The following is an 18,515-nucleotide window of genomic DNA, read 5'->3' as shown; positions in this document are numbered from 1 at the left end:
AACTCTGCTCAAAATCAATTTTCTATCTATTAAAAGAGCATATAAGATCCTCTCATCTCATGCCTCTCTGCCTGGGGCTGCCCATGGCTTCCTATTGCACTTGGAGCAAATCCAGAGATTTGTCCCTTCCAAAGGCTAGTGAAGCCCAAAATGCTGGCCACTCTGCTGCTCCTCATGGCTACCCTCTCCTGCATCCAGACCTGCTCTTGACCCCAGACTGACATCACCACTGCCAGCACGACTCTTGCTCCTGAGGGCTGGTGAGCACCTCCAGTTCTGCCTCATCCTCTGTCTTCCCAACTCAGTAGATGAAACTTGGGTTTTTAGCTGTTGGGCCACCCTCACCTCCTTTCTTGCATATCCCACAACCACTCCAACAGCATGTCCCGCATGCTCTGAGGAGGCCATGTCCCACCTGGAAACCTCGGTAAAGCCACTTGATGCCTCTGCTCAAAATCCTCCCAAGGCTTTCCCTCTAGCTCAAAAGCCAAAATCCTCACCAGGATCCACAAGGCCCCACATGACCTCACTCTCGGCCACGTCTCCAATCTCCCACTCAACTCCAGCTACCCCGGCTTCCTTGCTGGACCTGATATCCCTGAACGCCCCCTAACCCGCCCCGCGCTTGCCATCTCTTCCCTAGACGCCTGCACAGCTTGTGTCCCTAGGCTTCCACTCAGTGTTGCTTAAGAAGCCTCCTTGGACCACCCAATTGACAGGAGCAGGAGCCCACCCCTCCCAGCCCTGGTTTCAGGTGTCCCTTCATTTTCTGAGCCATCTTTGTTGGGATTCCCACATGAGGACTTAGTGTTCTGGGGAGCAGAGACTTGCTGTGTTTCCCAGGTGTCCCCATGGCCTAAAGCAGAAGCTGTGGGTTTGAAGGTTTTAGAATGAGTGTGAGGCAGAAGCCCCACCTGTTTCTTAAAACACATTGAGATTTCTGCTTCTTTGGGCCCTTTTGACAGAGCTGCCCCCTCTGTCTGGAAGCTTCTTCCTCCTGATCTTGACCCATTCAGGTTTCAACTCCAGTGCCTGTCTTTGGAAAGGCCATCCCTCATCCCTCCCAAAGCCCTCCGTGGAATCTCATGGATTTTCGTTCGGTTGCTGCAGCTCCATGACAACCTCTTGTCCTCCGTAGCTCTCCGATGAATTCCTGTACCTGGAACATTGCCGGGCATACAGCAGGTGATGAGTAAGTATTTGCCAAACAAGGACAGTTACAGTGGTTCTCACGGCCTACGGCAGGCCCTTGTTAGAGCCCTGTGGTGCACATGGCCAGCCCAGAGTTGACCAGACCACATCAGAGCCTCATCCTCGCCCCAGCAGGCCAGGGTCTTAGAGTCCAGCTGGCAGAAGACACCTGAGCTCAAAACCCCTCCAAGATTCCCCGGATTACACAGCTTGGAGACCTTTCTGGAGGTGAGCTGAGCTAGGCCTTCCTGGAAATCCTGACTTTGGACTGGGGAAGAGCAGGTGGAAAAAGATTCCAGACTTGAGGAGCATTGTGGCTCACAGAATCTTGGAACCTTAGGGAGGAATGTGGACAGGATGAGTAAGGAGGGCCTTGAGAAGGATAAGGAGACCTCTCACCTTCGGGCTGGGCCTGAACCAGGGAGGGGCTGAAGAAAATCAGCAAGTTGGTGCCAGTTCCCCTCAGGGCCTCAAGGGACCTCTGCCTGAGGAATCATCATTTGGCTTTGTAAGCACCGGGGTACTCCTGGAAGCTCCAGGGTAAGCAAATGGCATGAGGCGGTAATTACTTTGGCAACAGTGTAGACTGGCTGAAGCTAGGAGTCTGGTAGGCGCGGACACCCCTGGAGACTTTGGGCCAAGGGTCCACGGGAATGCCTGTGAAGACAGGAGGCCACTGTGGAAGTGTAGGGAGGCCGAAGGCCTCGGGAGTCACCGGGTGGGCTGCTAGAGGAAAGCACAGAGCCATGAGATGTGAGGCCGCGAGACTGCGGGCACTGTGGGCCCTCATTTGCAGTTGATGCTCCGTTTGGGTTGCTGCTGGTTGACTGTGAGACCTGACTCCTTTCCCCGACAATGCAGACTTCAGCCAAACCTTTCCCTGATCTGGGCCTCTACATCTCAAAAGCCCAGCCCTGTGACTGGGCGATGGACGGAATTATTTTCTTCATACCTGTCACCACTCTACCTTCTAACACTGGGTTCTGGGCAACATTGTGGATGGTGGCAAAACTGGGTAGAGATGTAAGAATGTCATAACTGGAGCCGGGTAAACCAGGGTGCTGGAGGAGAGGGCCTCCCCAGGCCAGGGTCCTGGGGAAGATGTAAGTGATTTGAGTCCATCCAGGGCAGTGCCTTGTTAGCAGGCACCCCCAGGAAGAGCCTGGGGCCAGGGCCAATCCCCCAGCCACGGCCTCCTGGGCAAGAAATAACTGCTTCTCATCTCTGTACTTCTTGAGTGGGAGGCAAACAGTCACAGCCGTGGGACATCTGTGGGGTCTCACTGCGGACGTGGGGGACTCCCAGCTCCTTTTTCCACGCCGCGTTTATTCTCCCATCCCGCGTTTATTCTCCCACCCCTTCTCGGATGCCCCATGATGTGAAGGAGAGCCCTTCGCCCCACACTTCTGGGACACCCTCCTGACCCTCCCCTCTCCTCCCCACAACCATCCTCACCTCCCCCGCCGTCTGGGCCACGACAGCCACCTCAGAGCTACAGCGCACAAGGAGGGTTTCGGTTCTCGTGATTTCCCAGGGAGGGAAATAGACACTGAAATACCTGCAAACCAAAGCCTGTCTTTGCTATAGCGATATATTTCTCCTTTCCATGAAGAAATAACAGAAAAAAGAAAAAGAATTTATTTAGGAGAGGATGGAAAGGCAGTGATGATGATGGTGGAAAGGAAACGGTCTAGTTCACCCAAGAAGGGAATCTGAAAGTGGTGGGGGCTGGGCAGTGGGGTAGGAAAGAAGTTCTTAGAGGCAACGCGGAGTCGCCCTTCCCAGGGCTCCCCAGGAACAGAGGCCCTCCGTAAAAAAGACTTAAAAATTGGAACACTGGATGCCATGGCTCCTTTGGATTTTGATTCCAGTTGATCCCTGGAGTAGGGTCCTAACCGGGGTCTCCCGAGGTCGTTTCGCCGTCCAGGATGGAGCATGTCTGGCCCCTGGAAGGGCGCGCGGGCTGCTTGGGGACGGCGGCGCCTTTTCTCGCGCTTCGCGGTTTCCTCTCTCCTACTGCAGGCAGCGCGCGTTTGCAGTGTTTTGGGACCGAACTGATGCTTCTGGGAAACGAAACTAAACCTCTCTGAAGTTTCCAGCTCGGGCTTTTTTTGTTTCCCGCTATCCGGCGTGGCCCAGTCCGGGCGCGGAGCGAGGGCGGGGCCGTGGCCACCGCGGCGGAAACGACCCGGGCCGGGGGCGGGCGGCGAGGACAAGGGGGCTCTGTGCGGCACCCGCCCAGCCTGCGCCCTGGGGACTGCGGCCGGGCGGCGGGGCTGGACGGGAGTGGACGGGGCTGGGCGCGGGCCGGGCGCGCTGGGCCGGCGGGGCGGCGCGCTGACCGCGGTCTCCATGCGTCCCGCAGGCGGGGAGCCCGCACCGCCAAGCCCGGGCAGCGAGTGATGATAACCTAAGAGGCCGGCGTGGGCGGGCGTGAGCGGCGGAGGAGCCGGGCACGGCGACACGCGGCCATGGAGCGGGAGCCGGCGGGGACCGAGGAGCCCGGGCTTCCGGGACGGCGGCGGCGCCGGGAGGGCAGGACGCGCACGGTGCGCTCCAACCTGCTGCCGCCCCCGGGCGCCGAGGACCCTGCGGCTGGCGCGGCCAAGAGCGAGCGGCGACGGCGGCGCGGGTGCGCCCAGCACCTGGCCGACAACCGGCTCAAGACCACCAAGTACACGCTGCTGTCCTTCCTGCCGAAGAACCTGTTCGAGCAGTTCCACCGCCCGGCCAACGTGTACTTTGTCTTCATCGCGCTGCTCAACTTCGTGCCGGCGGTGAACGCCTTCCAGCCCGGCCTGGCGTTGGCGCCGGTGCTCTTCATCCTGGCCATCACGGCCTTCAGGGACCTGTGGGAGGACTACAGCCGCCACCGCTCCGACCACAAGATCAACCACCTGGGCTGCCTGGTCTTCAGCAGGTGAGTCGGGCGGGCTTGCGAGGGAGCGCGCGGTGGCGCAGGGCAGGGCGCCCCGGGAACTTGGTGTTGGGCGCGGTGATTGGCAGAGGCTGGGTGCTTGGAAGCCAGCTCCACTCAGGGTGGAGGGCCCGGCTGCGCGGGACCCGGTGCGGACCGAAGCCGCAGCGCCGCCAAGGCCTCTCTGTGCCCCGGCCGCGGCTAAAGGGGCGCCCTGGATGCGGGGACGCGTGGGGATCCCCTGTCACTCCGTGTCGGGGCCAGAATGATCCCAGGGCTAGAAACCGACGGCCGCTGGGCATCTTCATCCACAGCCGCCCCAATCTGAAGTGAAAGGCAGGAAAAGCCAGCCTGGCCCCCTGGCCTGAAGTCCCTGCCTCAGTCTTCGGCCAGGCACGGTGGTCTCTGAACAGCTGGCACTGGACAGTAAAGCTCAGTCTGGTAACAGCTCGACTCAGGACAGCAGCAAAGTGAAACTGCCGCCAAGTCCTGATATGCCTGGCACGGCCCAGGTAGCAGGGCAGGGGAAATAGCAGCAGTCTCCATCCTCCGCTGTGAGCCGTGAGCCGCAAGCCAGGCACCGCCCGGTAGCTGCCTGCCTAATTTTCTTCATCTTAACCGGCTTCCTGGGGGAAAGAGGCTGTGGGGCGTTTGTGAGCCCTGTCACGGGCAGTACGAGGGGTGACCCTGTGATGGACCACTTCTGCTCTTTTTCCCTCCTTGAGTTTTAGAGTCTCGGGCTGGCCTGTCCAAAGGCGTGCGGCCTCTTCATCTTTTATGCTCTCCACCCCAAGAGAGCACCTTGGTAGATCCATCTTGGAGCTGTGTCCAGCAGCCTGGACCACCTCAAGGCCCTGTCCCTGAGAAAGGTGGGTCGTCTTAGCTTTCCTCCAAAGCTCAGCCCATCGTTACTTCCTGCCTCACCTTGCTTGACCCCGGTACAGGGACTGAGATGGGCTTCTGAATAGAACATTAGCGGTATCTGGCTTCCATTATGCATGGGGAGACCCTAGGAAGCCCTATGCCCTCTTGGTGGCAGATTATTCCCCTAAAAGAGGAGGGTCGGAGTGGCTCCTGCCTCTTAGAGGTAGGCATTCATGAATGCCTTAGACACAGGCACTCATAGCTTGGACGAAGCCATGGATGTGTGCCTCTGTAGTTGAGTACCTTTCACCCTCCCAGCAGCACTGCAGTGGTTATGCTCCATATTTTTGTAAACAGAGTAAACGGGTTCAGAGAGGTTAAGTAAACCTGCCCAGTGTCACACAGCAGCAAGGTCGTGGTACTGGGATTTGACCCAGGTCTTCCTAACTGCACAGCTTTTTGAATATTTCTGTGCTCGTGCTTTTGAAACTTTTGTAAGAGTCACTGGAGGCACTTGTTAAAATAACAGTTTTCCAAAGTGTCTCACTCAGCAGGCCTGGGATTGAGCCCAGGAATGTATTAGATTAGCGTGCAGGTGACTCTTATATGATGGCCCACACTTTCAGAAACACCGCTCTGCCTGCTCCCAAGCCTTGCCCTTTGGCCAGTCAGCAAGCGTGACTGTCATTAGACCGGGCTGTGGGATTTCCTGGCCCCTGTTCACCAGAAGCCTGAGCAGGGACAAGAGCGGCACCCCTTAGACAAATGCCCCCCGTGTCCCCCGAGTGAGGCCTCCACCACATAGCCCTGGTGGGGCTCAACAGTTTTAAGCCTTTGCACAGATACCACTTCCTGTTATTACTGAGCCCGTAACTCCTGTAGCCTCCTTTTTAGAAATACTTATGCCTCAGGAGAAATATAGTTTATTTTCAGTTGGCAAAGTGCTTTGAATCCATTATGTCATTTGATCCTTATAGTAACTATCACACCTATCTTGCAGATGAGTAAACTGAGGTTGGGATCTAAAAGCTATTCTCTTGTCTCTATGACCTTGTAAGCCTTCATGGGACTTTGAAACTTCAGCTTCCATTTGGACTACACCCATCTACGTTCCCCTCCCCTTCCACTCTGCCCTTGACTCCAGGCATCTTAACTCTCCCTCAGACTCTGTCTTCTTCCCTACTGAAGGAACTGTCAGCATTTTTCATTCACTTCCCAGCTGCCTTGAGAAGAGTGGGCCCAGTGCCCTACTTCTGTTTATTGTTCCCTGGGAAGGCAGGTCAAATTCTTCCAGTCCCAGAAAGGCTGGAGGAGGTGGTGCCAGGCCCTGGGAATAGAAGGAGGAGGAGGCTGGTTTCACCCAGAGTTTACTGTAGGGACAGATGGCACCGTAGGGCGTGTCTACCAGGTGAAGTCCTGGGTGGGGCTCCCAGCCCCGGGATGCAGGAGCCATGTCAGGTGAGGCCTCCCAGCGCAGGACAAGAGTCTGGGATGGTGGTGTGAGGACTAGGCAAATGTTGCCAAGCAAGGTGGGGTGGAGGGTGAGTGCTGCAGTGAGAGATCGGGGGCGGGGGGTGGACAGGGTCATGGCACAGAGATTGAGAACAGGTTCTAGGGTACACTGGGGTGAAGCATCGACATGAAGCCCTGGCTCTCGGGACCTGGCACCCAGACAGCACAGATCAGCCAAGGAAACGACTTCTGTGTCAGGCCAAGGTCTGTGCAGTGCCTTTGGTTGACTGCAGAGAAGATCAGAAGCATGACTGTGAACTGTCTAGGTCTGTTTTGTGTGGCGCTTCCTCCAAGTGTTGCTGCTCTGGCTGCTGTGCATAGGAGTGTCGGTCCAAGCATGCAACGCACTGTTCACGCAGAGTACGAGCAGACTTTAGCTGGAAGTCTTACCTGCTGCCGCTGTCCCAGAAGTGACTTCTTGGACATTCCCTTGTATGTGGATGTGCAGCCCGTAGTGCGTCATCGTTTATGTTATTATTTATGTGCTGTTTTTCAGTGACACCATCCTTGGGCCTCTTTCTGTGAGAATCCCCTTGGAGCCTGTTAGAAATGTAGCTTCCTAGGCCAGGGTGTTTGAGAAGCAGTTCTCTGTTTCCTCCTTCTGAACCCATTTTCTCCTAATGGATCTCACACGCTATTTAGGAAAACTCTCTTGAGCCACACTCAGCAGGTTGGGGGAGCACTGGGTGATTTTGGGGGGGTTAGGTCCTGCCTGTGGTGCCTGCTGCGGGGAAGGGCCAACCCACCCAGCTTCACTAAGCTGTGGTCCAGTGGGATGGGGAGGGTGTGGGAAGCCCCTCTGATCATATGGACCTCGGTGCTGGCTAAGGCCTTTCAGAGAAGCCATCTTCCCACAGCCCCGGGTGGGAAGAAAGGGGCTGCCTGCGCTTGAGACCCTGCCACTCAGTGAGCCCTGGTGAGAGTCTAGGGGGATGTGGCCTCCGACTTTCAGTTGAGGCTTGGACTTCCCTTTAGCTGACATCGGTCTCCAACACTAAGTGTCCAGCTGGAACAGGGTGGGCATCCCTGGGGGCCGAGGGCTGAGGGGGCAGCAGAGCAACCTCAGGTCTCCTGCTGGGCAGGGCTGGAAGAGGAGAGGGGAAGAGAAGGGCAAAGGGACTCAGCCCAGGCTGGGAGAGTGGCGGGCGGTTCTGCAGGCAGGAAGCAGAGATCTCCTATCAGAGGAAGACTTTGTGCTTTGCAGAAAGCTTTCTCATCCACCTCTTCCACAGCAGGGGTGAGGGGGGAAACCTTAAATCAGCAGACCTGAAGCCCTGCTCCCAGAAATGGAGTGTGCCTTGCAAGGGTGCTGCTGGGGAGGACCTGGACCAGTGATCTCATCTGTCCCCCAAAGCCTGCCTAGGCTATTGTTATCTTTTTTAATTTTTTTTATTTTCTCCCTTTTGCTTCTATGTACTTTGTGATGACTCAAATATAATCTTATTGACACCTTTCAGTGTCTGTCTCCAGGATGATGTAACCAGCAGTATTTCTGCAGGAAATAACCGGAGGTGACTTTTCCCTGAATCTTCTGGGCTCTGTGCTTGGGTCTGAGGGCGGCAACTCAGTGTCTTTCCGTCATCTTTTGGGAAACAGGTAGTCAGGAGGTGCTCTCTGCTTATTTTGGAATTGCCCTACTTTTGGTCTCTTCCCCTCACTTTGATTTTCACTCCATTTTCCCAGCCCACCAGGGTTATTTATCCAACCCGTGTCCCCTGCCCTTCATGCTTCGTTGTTTTGGAAGAGCTGAGCAGATGAGAAGGTGAGATTCTCACTCAGCAAAGTCCTCCTTTTGTTTTCTTTTCTGCCAGGCCTTTTGTTTCTCTTGTCTCCCCTCTCCCACTCCTCCTCCGTGCCTCTTTCCCTTCCCTTCCAGGTGAGCCTCATCTCTTCCTCTGTGGCACCCTTTACTCTTTCAGGGCATATTCCCTCCATCCCTCCCTCTTAATGCAACAAGAGGCCAGCAGTCAACACATCTTTCCCCTGGGAAGCACAGCATCTCTGTCATTTGGGTAAAAGGTTTGCAAAAGCAGAGACACTAGGATAAGACCCAGGAGTTAAGAATGCGCAGGGACCACGCCAGTTCTTCTTAAGCAGAGTTGACATCCCTGTAGGTAGGTTAGGGCACTGACGCCTGCAGAATATTATTTCCACATTGCCATTCACATGTTTGTTGGAAATAATTTTTCGGTACCTGTTACATGTCATGTATTACTGGGCTCATGAGGTCAAGTTGCAGTGGAAAAAGAACGTTTCTTTTCCTAAAACCTTGGTTGTCATCCAAAGGTAGCCTTGTTCGTGAGGCAGTTCTTTTTTTACTTGTTAATATGAGCCAAATGTTCTATATGCACAATTCCATTTTATCCTCCCAACGATCATGTCATTTCCACATCCCCGTTCCACAGATGAGGAAACTGAGGCTTCAAGACTCAATAGCTTGTCTAAGGTCACACTCTTAGGAGATGGCAGTACCGTGATTTGAGCCCAGATCCACCCTGCTCTGACCCCGTGTTCACAGTTATTACCTTACTTGCTATTCCCACCCCAAGAACAACAGGCCTCATTAAAATAATTATTCTAGAAAATTTCATATATACAGAAATGTGCACATGTAACAAACTGCCATGTACCATTGTCCAGTTTCAACAGTCAGCAACTCATAGCTAACATTATTTTATCTGTATTCCCACCTACTCCCTTCTCCTCTGTCATTCTGATGCAAATTCCAGACATCATGACGTTTCACCTGTAAACGTGTCAGTATTTGTCTTTAGAAAAGCATGACTCCTCTTAAAACTAAACTATAAATACCATTATCATACCTAAAAAAATTAATATTTTTTAAGACAGAGTCTTGCTCTGTTGCCTAGGCTGGAGTACAGTGGCGTGATCACGATTCACTGCAGCTTCCATCTCTTGGACTCAAGTGATCCTCCTGCCTCAGCCTCCTGAGTAACTGGGACCACAGGTGCACGCCACCACACCTGGCTAATTTTTCTTAAAAATTTCATAGAGATAAGGTCTCACTATGTTGCCCAGGCTGGTCTCCAACTCCTGGGCTCCAGCTGTCTTCCTTCCTTGACCTCCTAAAGTGCTGGGATGACAAGCCTGAGCCAGTGTGCCTGGCCTGATTTCCTAATATTGTTAAATACCCAGTCTGTGTTCAGATTTCCACTTGTCTCATAAATGGGATGTGTACATTTCAATGTGTACATTTGAATTAGCTATAAACAAGGCCTACTTAGCAGATGGCTGATAAATCTTTTAAGTCTCTTTTAATCTATAGATTTTCCCCCAGAAAACTCTATTCTCATTCTTTTTTTCCCTTGCAATTTATTTTGAAGAAATTGGGTTATTTGTCCTGTGGGGTTTTCCAGGGCCTGGATACTGCTGATTACTTCTGTGTGGTTTCAGGTAACATGTTTTTTTCTATTGTAATTCCTGTGAATTGGTAGGAGGGTCTGCACACTTCCTCAGCGTTTCATCAGGCTCAGATTTGAAGTTTTGTTGCTGTTGTTGTTTTGGTCTCCACATTCCTAGGTAGTGTTCTGCGCTTCCATTAGGAGACTCATGTGCTCACTTGTCTTTCTGTGATGTTGACAGCCATTGATGATCATTGCCTATATCCATTGATTTGTTAGAGGTTGCAAAATGGTGGTGTCCTAATTTATTATAGGACATACTTTTATAAAGAGACGCTTTCCCTCATCTACTACCTGGTTTCCCAGTGGTCCAGCCTATATAGTAAAAGAGAAATAAGTGCTTGATATTGGATAACTAACATCTTCTGTATTGGTCAATAACGCTAACTATATTAGTCCATTCTCAGGCTGCTATGAAGAAATACCCGAGACTGGGTAATTTATAAAGAAAACAGGTTTAATTGACTCACAGTTCTGCATGGCTGGGGAGGCCTCAGGAAACTTACAATCATGACAGAAGGCACCTCTTTACAGGGTGGCAGGAGAGAGAATGAGTGCAAGCAGGGGAAATGCCAGACGCTTATAAAACCATCAGATCTTGTGAGACTCACTCACTATCACGAGAACAGCATGGAGTAAACCACCCCCATGATTCAGTTACCTCAACCTCATCCTGCCCTTGACACGTGGGGATTATTACAATTCAAGGTGAGATTTGGCTGGGGACAGAGAGCCAACTCATATAAATAACCAGTTAGCTTTCTAAAATTCTTAAGCTTTTTACTTTGAAATCATTTTAGACTTAACAGAGAAGTTGCAAAAATAGTACAGATGCACACCCCTTACCCACCTTCTTTTAATTTTAACATTTAACTGCACTGTAATTTTCAAAAACCAAGAAAATAACATTAGTACAAAGCTATTCACTAAGTCATATTCTTTATTTAGATCTAAACAGTTTTCCATTAATGCATTAATAAGTTTTGGTCAGTATGTTTACGTGTTGGTCTTGTGTCCTGCCACCTGGCTAACTCACTTATTTTTTTTTTTTTTTTTTTTTTTTTTTTTTTTTTTTTTTGAGACAGAGTCTCGCTCTGTCGCCCGGGCTGGAGTGCAGTGGCGCAATCTCGGCTCACTGCAAGCTCCGCCTCCCGGGTTCACGCCATTCTCCTGCCTCAGCCTCCGAGTAGCTGGGACTACAGGCGCCCGCCACCGCGCCCGGCTAATTTTTTGTATTTTTTAGTAGAGACGGGGTTTCACCGTGGTCTCGATCTCCTGACCTCGTGATCCGCCCGCCTCGGCCTCCCAAAGTGCTGGGATTACAAGCGTGAGCCACCGCGCCCGGCCTTGGCTAACTCACTTATTATATCTAATAATTGTTTTGTGGCTTCCTTAGTCTTTTCCATATAGAACCATTCATCAGTAAGCAGAGATAGTTTTACTTATTCCCTTTCAACCTGATACCTTACATTTCTTTTTCTTGCCTGATTGCCCTGGCTAGAAGCTCCAGTATAATGTTGAATAGAAATGGCAAAAATGGATATCCTTCTCTTGCTCCTGATCTTAGGGGGAATGCATTCTCTTTTGCCATTAAGTATGATGCTAGCTGTTTGTGTGTGTGTGTGTGTGTGTGTGTGTTTTAACCAATACTGAGATTTCAAGCTGTGGGGTTTTGTAGATGCTCTTTATCAGATTGAGGAATTTCCCTTTTGTTCCTACTTTGTTGAGTGTTTTTGCATCAAGAAAGAATTTTGGATTTTGTCAAAGGCTTTTCCTACATCTGTTGAAATGATCATGTGGCTTTTATGTGTAGTTCAATTAGTATGACATATACTCATTAATTGATTTTCAAATGTTAAACCAATCTTGCATTCCTGGGATAAAACTTACTTGGTCATGGTGTACAATCTGTTGTTCTATTTTGCTGGATTCCGTTGACTAGAATGTGTTGGAGAATTTTGCATTCGAATTCATATGTGATATTTGGGATTGGGGGCCGTATGTGTGTCTTTGTCTGGTTTTGATATCAGAAAAGTACTATACTGGTCTCATAGAATGAGTTGGGGAGTGTTTCCATGTTTCCACTATTTTTCTTTTTGCTTTTCTTTTTCTTTTTTTTTTTTTTTTGTGTCAGACGGAGTTTGACTCTTGTTGCCCAGGCTGGAGTGCAATGGGGCGATGTCAGCTCACTGCAACCTCTGCCTCCCAGGTTCAAGCGATTCTCCTGCCTCAGCCTCTGAATAGCTGGGATTACAGGCACGCATTACAATGCCTGGCTAATTTTTGTATTTTTCTAGTAGAGACCGGGTTTCACCATGTTGAGGAGGCTGACCTCGAACTCCTGACTTCAGGTGATCCATCCTCCTCGGCCTCCCAAAGTTCTGGGATTACAAGCGTAAGCCACTGCACCCAGCCTATTTTCTTTTTTGGAAGATTTTGTGAAGATTCGGTATTAATTCTTCATTAAATCCTTGGAAGAATTCAACATGGAAGATAACATCAGTCTGAGCCTGGGCTTTTCTTTGTGCGGAGTTTTAAAGATGACCATTGCAACCCATTTACTTGTTATGAGTCCGTTCAGATTTACTATTTCTTCTCAAGTCAGTGTGATAGTTGTATCTTTCTAGGAAGTTGTCCATTTCTTTGAGTCACATAATTTGTTGTCGTAGAGTTGCTGATGGTATGCGCTTGTAATCCTTTCTATTTCCATGAAGTCTGTAGTAATTATTGTGGTGTAGTCTAAGAGGGATTTTCTTTCCCCCCATTCCTTCTCTATTGATTAACTAGAATTCTTAGAACAGCTGTTTTTCTTTCTCATTGATTTGTATGCTCCATGATTGATGTCACTGTAGTCTACTGGAAATTTGTTTTATTCTGGGGATGATCAGTGGATATTAATGTAATTGATCCTTTTGCTCACACTGTTCCAGGCTGTGGCCTTTGGGAGCTCTTTCAGGCTGGCTGTCCTGTCCTTCACAGGCCCCAGGCTTTCTTCTTTCTGGACTCTCCCTTACTCTCTGACTACATGGGATGTTCTAGGCTCATCTATTTTGGCTGCCTCAGCTCTAGAATCAACCACTTCTCCTGCGGGCTATATAACTTTTCTAAAAATATACTATTATGAATTTGTGGATTTAAATATAATTTATTGGTTTTAGTTCATTGCAGTTACTACTGTAATTGATTTCTTTGGTCAGTAGGAACCAATCAAGTTGTCTCCTGAGTCCTTTTTTTTTTTTTTTTTGTCTGAGGCAGGGTCTCACTCTGTTGCCCAGGCCAGAGTGCACTGGTGCAATCATAGCTCACTGGAACCACAAGTGGTCTTGTTTTTGGTTGTTTTGTTTTGTTTTAGCTGGTTCTTTTGGATTCCACCAGGTCTTGCTATTTTTAATGCAGTTCTTCTGTACCTTTCAGTGGCCTTTGAAGCCCCACCTGCCTGTTCCCCGATGCTATACCATGGCCTGCATGGTGCTCATTTAATGGTCATTCATTGTGGTGATTGTCAATTCTCAGGTTCCATCCTTCCTGCAAGTAAGGGGTCAGGGGTCTCATCTAGGGGGGAGTACTTCCTTCCCGACGTCTTGGTAGATATTTAACAATCACAGTGACTGGCAGTGTCCCTGGCACTGGTACTCACAACCGGGGTGGCTGGTTGATATGTGATGCCCGCATCTGCCCAGGAGGGACCTGCCCCATTGACTACCCTTTCCCAAAGGCCAGTCAGGCCTTCACTGAGAAGCATGTTTGGAAGAACCTTTTAAAGACAGGGCTTCCCCACGTTTTGGGAAGGTTGAGAAGGGGCTGGGTGACTGTTAGACTCCTGCTGGTCACAACATGGTGCTTCAGCTTCTTGTTGAACTCCTGCAGCAGGGGAGCCCACTGTGCACATTTGTACAAGACTCACCTTGCCATATTTAGCACACTGACAGAACTTACAGGAAGCATGAAGAGCTATTTTGATTTCTGCTTTTTTAGAAGACTCTTAGCCTGACTTTCTATGTTTACTTGTTTTGCATTTTCCCGGATTGCAGTTTGTGTGAATTACCGTGCACATACCTTGTGGTTATTTTTCCACTGGGGATACTGTATTTTGGAATATTTTGCCTACCAAACTATTTTTATTAGGCAATTAAGAATTTTTGTCCTCATTTTAAGTTAGAGACAATTAAAACGCCCTTGTAGGGGCTAAAGGAAAACTTCTCCTTTGCCTTCTGAAAGTTTGCTGGAAATCAACTGACAAAGGGCAGATTAATAGGAGAAAAGGCATGCACATTTATCAACATGCATAGCACAGAAGAATTGTAGAAGAATGATTGCCCAATCTCAGTGGAATACGGAGAGTTATATACCCTCCTTCTTAGGGGAAAGGGAGATGGGAAGTGGGGATGATTGTAGGGGATAGTAAATGAGTTTTAGGGGAATTCACCGTGCTTGAAGAACACAACGTAGTCTGGGCCACAATCTTTCAGGCCTGCAGAGCAGACAGTGGTTTGTGACAAAAGCCTGTCCAGCTGTGTTGACAGACTTCAGTTTTTCTTCCCACAATACAAATTCAGTTAATAAAAACTTGTTTTCCTCTTTGGAGTGTCTGGATTTTAGGGAGAGAAGGGAACTTCGGAGGAGTTCATCTTGGGCTTTGGGTGAGACAGAGGATTGAGAGGTGAGGTTGGGGGGTGGTTAGAGAGCCGCTGAGGGTTCTTTAGTTCAGTGCATCAAAGTGCCATATTTTGCGGTATTGGTTCCTGAGCCCCAACACCCTCAATGAGGTCAGACCCTTGCCAGCAGTTAGATGCTAGGCAGAATGCATTTCTCTTCATCCCAGTGTTCTCATTTAAACTGGAGGGAAGATGGCATTCAATAGGAGGGAGTATAACATTACTTTGGAGGGAGGATGGCATTTAACAGGAGGGAGGATGGCATTCAATAGGAGGGAGGATGGCATTTAACAGGAGGGAGGATAGAGGGAGGATGACATTAAATTGGAGGGAGGAAGGCATTAAATTGGAGGGAGGGGAAGAGAGAAGATAGCAGCTTCTGGTGTGCCGTGCTGTGAGGAATACGTGAAATAATGCAGAGAGGGTGGGCTACAGTGCCAGGCAGGCAGGTAAGAATTCGAAAAGTTTGGTTGCAACTCATTAGTATTACTGTTACTACTGCTATCATTATTGCTATTAAGATCTTTTGATCAAAATAAACTTCCTCAGTTTTTTAAAATTTCTAAAACAGTTTTATTTTTAGAGATGAGGTCTTGCAATGTCTCCCAGGCTGGTCTCGAACTCCTGGCCTCAAGCAATCATCCTATCTCAGCCTCCCAAAATACTGGGACCGCACCTGGCTTGTCCACATTGCTAAGACACTGAGTTGTACCTCCAAGCCCAAAGAATTTTAGGTGTCATTTAGCTGTATACTTGTGCCATGAGGAAATGGACAGCTTTTGGAAAGAATTTTGAAATACTGGGAATAGATCCGACCCCCACTGAGAATTTTAAGGACCACCAAGGATCCAGAGATACCCTCTGTTGGCTCAAATGTCTTCTGAAAAATGTACCTCACTAGAAAAGCATTCTGGGGAAATAGTAACATTAAAGCATTCTTTGTTTAAATGGCAATGTGGCGTATATTGTAAATGAAATTGGATTTGATAATAACCTTTTAGGGGGAAGGTTTGTTTTGAAAACATAAAATGAGTTAAATTCATTGGCACATTTAATGATGTCTTTGATTGATTTTTGCTTATCAACAGTTATAACAATTAAAAAAAAAAAACCTAAAGTAAGGCTTGGTTTTCAAAAGGAAACTCAACCTAGGCCAGGAATGGAGAGCCTTGGAACAGAGGCCTCCATGCAAGTCTTCTCAGAAAGGTGCTTAGTAGGTGCTTAGGAGGCCCGTGAGCTCTTACATAGCAGGGAACTTTAGATCCGCTCAGGGACCTGCCTTATTTCTGTTTCAGCATCAGATTTGCCTCTTGTATAGTAATCTAGGACTTTTCTAGAGAGGTCTTGGGGTGCCAACGGACCTCAGCGTGGGCCAGGCCAGACTTGACAAGGGTCCCACCCCAAGTTCGGAGGAGCCCCCGAGATCCCCACTCACCCCTCCCCAGCCTCTGTTTGCTTTGCTTCCGCCAAGAAGTGATGTTTGGCCTGGAAACTACTGCTTCTAAAAGAATCCAGTACACGAGGGGTTAACGAAACGGCAGGAAACCCAAGCTGTCACCGCACATTTGAACTGAGTCATTTGTAGAGTTTAAAACATTTCACTACTTTTGTGTCCTGCCTTTTGTTTTTGTATACTTCTAATAACAGTTTAGAAAGTCAGGGGCAGGAAAGGTAAATGTAGGTTCCAAGTTCCATCCTTTGTTCAGATGTGACCTTGGGGCCCTTAGGTGCTCTGTGCAGGAGGGGAGGTGAGCTCGGCAGGTCCTGGGGGGCGGTGGGCGTGGTCTCGCCCTGCCCGGGCCGCGGAGTGAGTCACGGGGTTGGGGAGGGAGGGAGGAAGGAGCAGCGCTGGGTCAGCTGCCGCCGGGCGCCTTACAGTTCCAGTTCTCCAAAACTGGCCGCGTAGGGTGGCGCCTGGGGACTCGCCTCGCCTGTGGGCTGGCCCCCAGGGTGTGGCCACGTCCCTTTTTCTGGGCCTTTCCCTTCAGGGCTCGGCTGAGGCGGTACCAGACACAGCCGGGGCTTCTGTTGCTTTTTGCCAAGTTGGAAATCAGTTTTGTTTCCGTTACAAAACGCATCCACGCCTTCTGTCTCGGTCATCTCCAGTGCTGCACCTTGGCCCAGGAGCATGGTTGACTCAGAAAACCGAGAGCATTGTGAGAGGAAAGATGAGGCAGGGAGAGAGCGAGCTGGGGAGGCCCCTCTTCCTGCTGGGTGCTCCCCACTGACTCTCTCTGTAAACAAGCCAACCATTTTTGAACATAAGTCAAAGCGATGTTTTCCAGAATGTCTCATATACATAATGCGCTACAATTGTTCACCTCCACTGAACAGTTTCAAAATATATGTATCATGTAATTATTTTCTCAAAAAGGGTAATCTTATCGACCTGCGTGATTTAATTATATTTAGTTATGTATGTCTTGTCCCTCATAATTAATTGGTAGAAACCTAGGTAATGACATTTCATAGTGTCATCGTTATCATTGTCATTATTTTATTTATTCATGTTGCCAGGACACACTTTAGTCAAATCAGATGTGTGTGTCTTTTTAAATTCTCATTGTGACTTGCATTGTAATATTTTCCATGTACACATTTTTTTTTTTTGGAAAAAAAATCATTGCCTTTAAGTTTGATTCATTCCATAGAAATCTGGCTGCTGCCTGTGGTCTTTCACATCCGTGGGGAGCATGTTTGGGGGCCAGGAGGCCACGCTGACAGAGACCCTCAGGTTCTCTCTGGCGTGGAGGTGAGAGCCAAAGTAGAGCTCAGTCCTGCAGCTGCGCCGTGCTCCTCGTTGATCATGGTTAAATTCCTCCGTTTCTGGTCTTCTTCTCTTTTTCTCCTTTCAGTTTCCTATCCTGTGTTAATTCCTCTGTAAAGCGTCTGGCCAGACTTAATGGGAATTCCTTCATAATGCGCCTTTGGGACTTGGAGAAGGCGTAGAAGGAGGGAGGGTGGTGTCTGTAATTCTTGGCTCTGTTCCCAACTACTGCACGCAGTGACATCTTAACTCAGTTCCTGCTTATTCAGTCCTGTACTAAGGATGTCTTTTTATTTTCTCTTGTCTGGTGCTTTGACATCTGGAGCCTTGCTGCCTCTGGAGGGACAGGCCCTCCCAGGGCTAGATAATTCCTAGAGATAGCAAACAGCATTGCTGCAGCATGCCTTCCGTGTGCAAGCCACCCAACCCAACGTCCACACCCTCGGCCCCCTCCGTGTTCCATCCACTGTGCACCTGCTCTCGTCACCCCAGGTCCAGCCACCAGGCAGCTAGGGACAGCCCTTTGTCCCAGGGTCCACCGAGGTTATTCAAACTAATGGATTCTAAACCTGCTTACCCCGCCTCTCCTGTTCTTTCCCATGGAAGGCACAGAAAAGTCTCTCCCTCCTCTCACCAAGGTCTCTGCCTCCTAGGACGCTGGTCTGCCCTATGTTCCCCCTCCCACAGCGGTAGGTGTGGCGAGCTCCTTCTCTGGAGGACTCTGAGTAACAAGTCCTCTTTTCAATGGCAGTCCTCTCCTGACCTGTCAGCCCCATAGTGCTTGAATAATAATAGAACTTAAATTGTAAACATCCCTGGAGCTACTGTCCTCTGTTAGGTCCCATGAAAAAGGGGAATGAAAGTTGGCTGCAGTTAAGGTCGCTAATCAGCTGATGGTGCTACCTTAACTGCAGCCAATTCTAATTCCTCTTTCTCATAGAAAAAGATGGAGAGATTATTCTGGAGTGAATTGTGGGCCCAGTGTAATCACAAGTCTGTAAAAGTGGAAGAAGAGTGGGCAGAGAGATCCGAGATATGAATACTACTTAATTTGCCATTGTTGGCTTTGAAAGTGGAGGACCTAGAGTCAGGGAGTGTGGGTGGCCTCTAGGAGCTGGAAGAGGCAAGGAAACATTCTCTCCCACAGCCCTGCTGAAACCGTCGTTTTGACCCAGTAAGACCCATGT

General features: G+C 49.6%; 1 protein-coding gene across 2 annotated transcripts in view; it reads left to right on the top strand.

Annotated features, from left to right (window-relative positions):
* Window positions 1–1,577: 1,577 nt before the first annotated feature.
* Window positions 1,578–18,515, top strand: part of ATP10A (ATPase phospholipid transporting 10A (putative)) — a 191,587-nt gene continuing 174,649 nt past the window's right edge. The window contains exons 1-2 of one of the 2 annotated variants that reach the window (XM_063640219.1): window positions 1,578–1,731; window positions 3,557–4,111. In XM_063640219.1, coding sequence (XP_063496289.1) covers window positions 3,663–4,111 — 449 coding nt within the window. In that variant the 5' untranslated portion in view covers window positions 1,578–1,731; window positions 3,557–3,662. Of the gene's footprint in view, window positions 1,732–3,000; window positions 4,112–18,515 lie in introns of those variants that run through there. The other variant, XM_055278452.2, reaches the window with a different exon arrangement.

This window comes from Symphalangus syndactylus, chromosome 5, assembly GCF_028878055.3.
Source record: "Symphalangus syndactylus isolate Jambi chromosome 5, NHGRI_mSymSyn1-v2.1_pri, whole genome shotgun sequence".
Lineage (NCBI taxonomy): Eukaryota > Metazoa > Chordata > Mammalia > Primates > Hylobatidae > Symphalangus > Symphalangus syndactylus.
The sequence above is the reverse complement of the archived record's forward strand: the minus strand, read 5'-3'. Positions and strand labels throughout refer to the sequence as shown.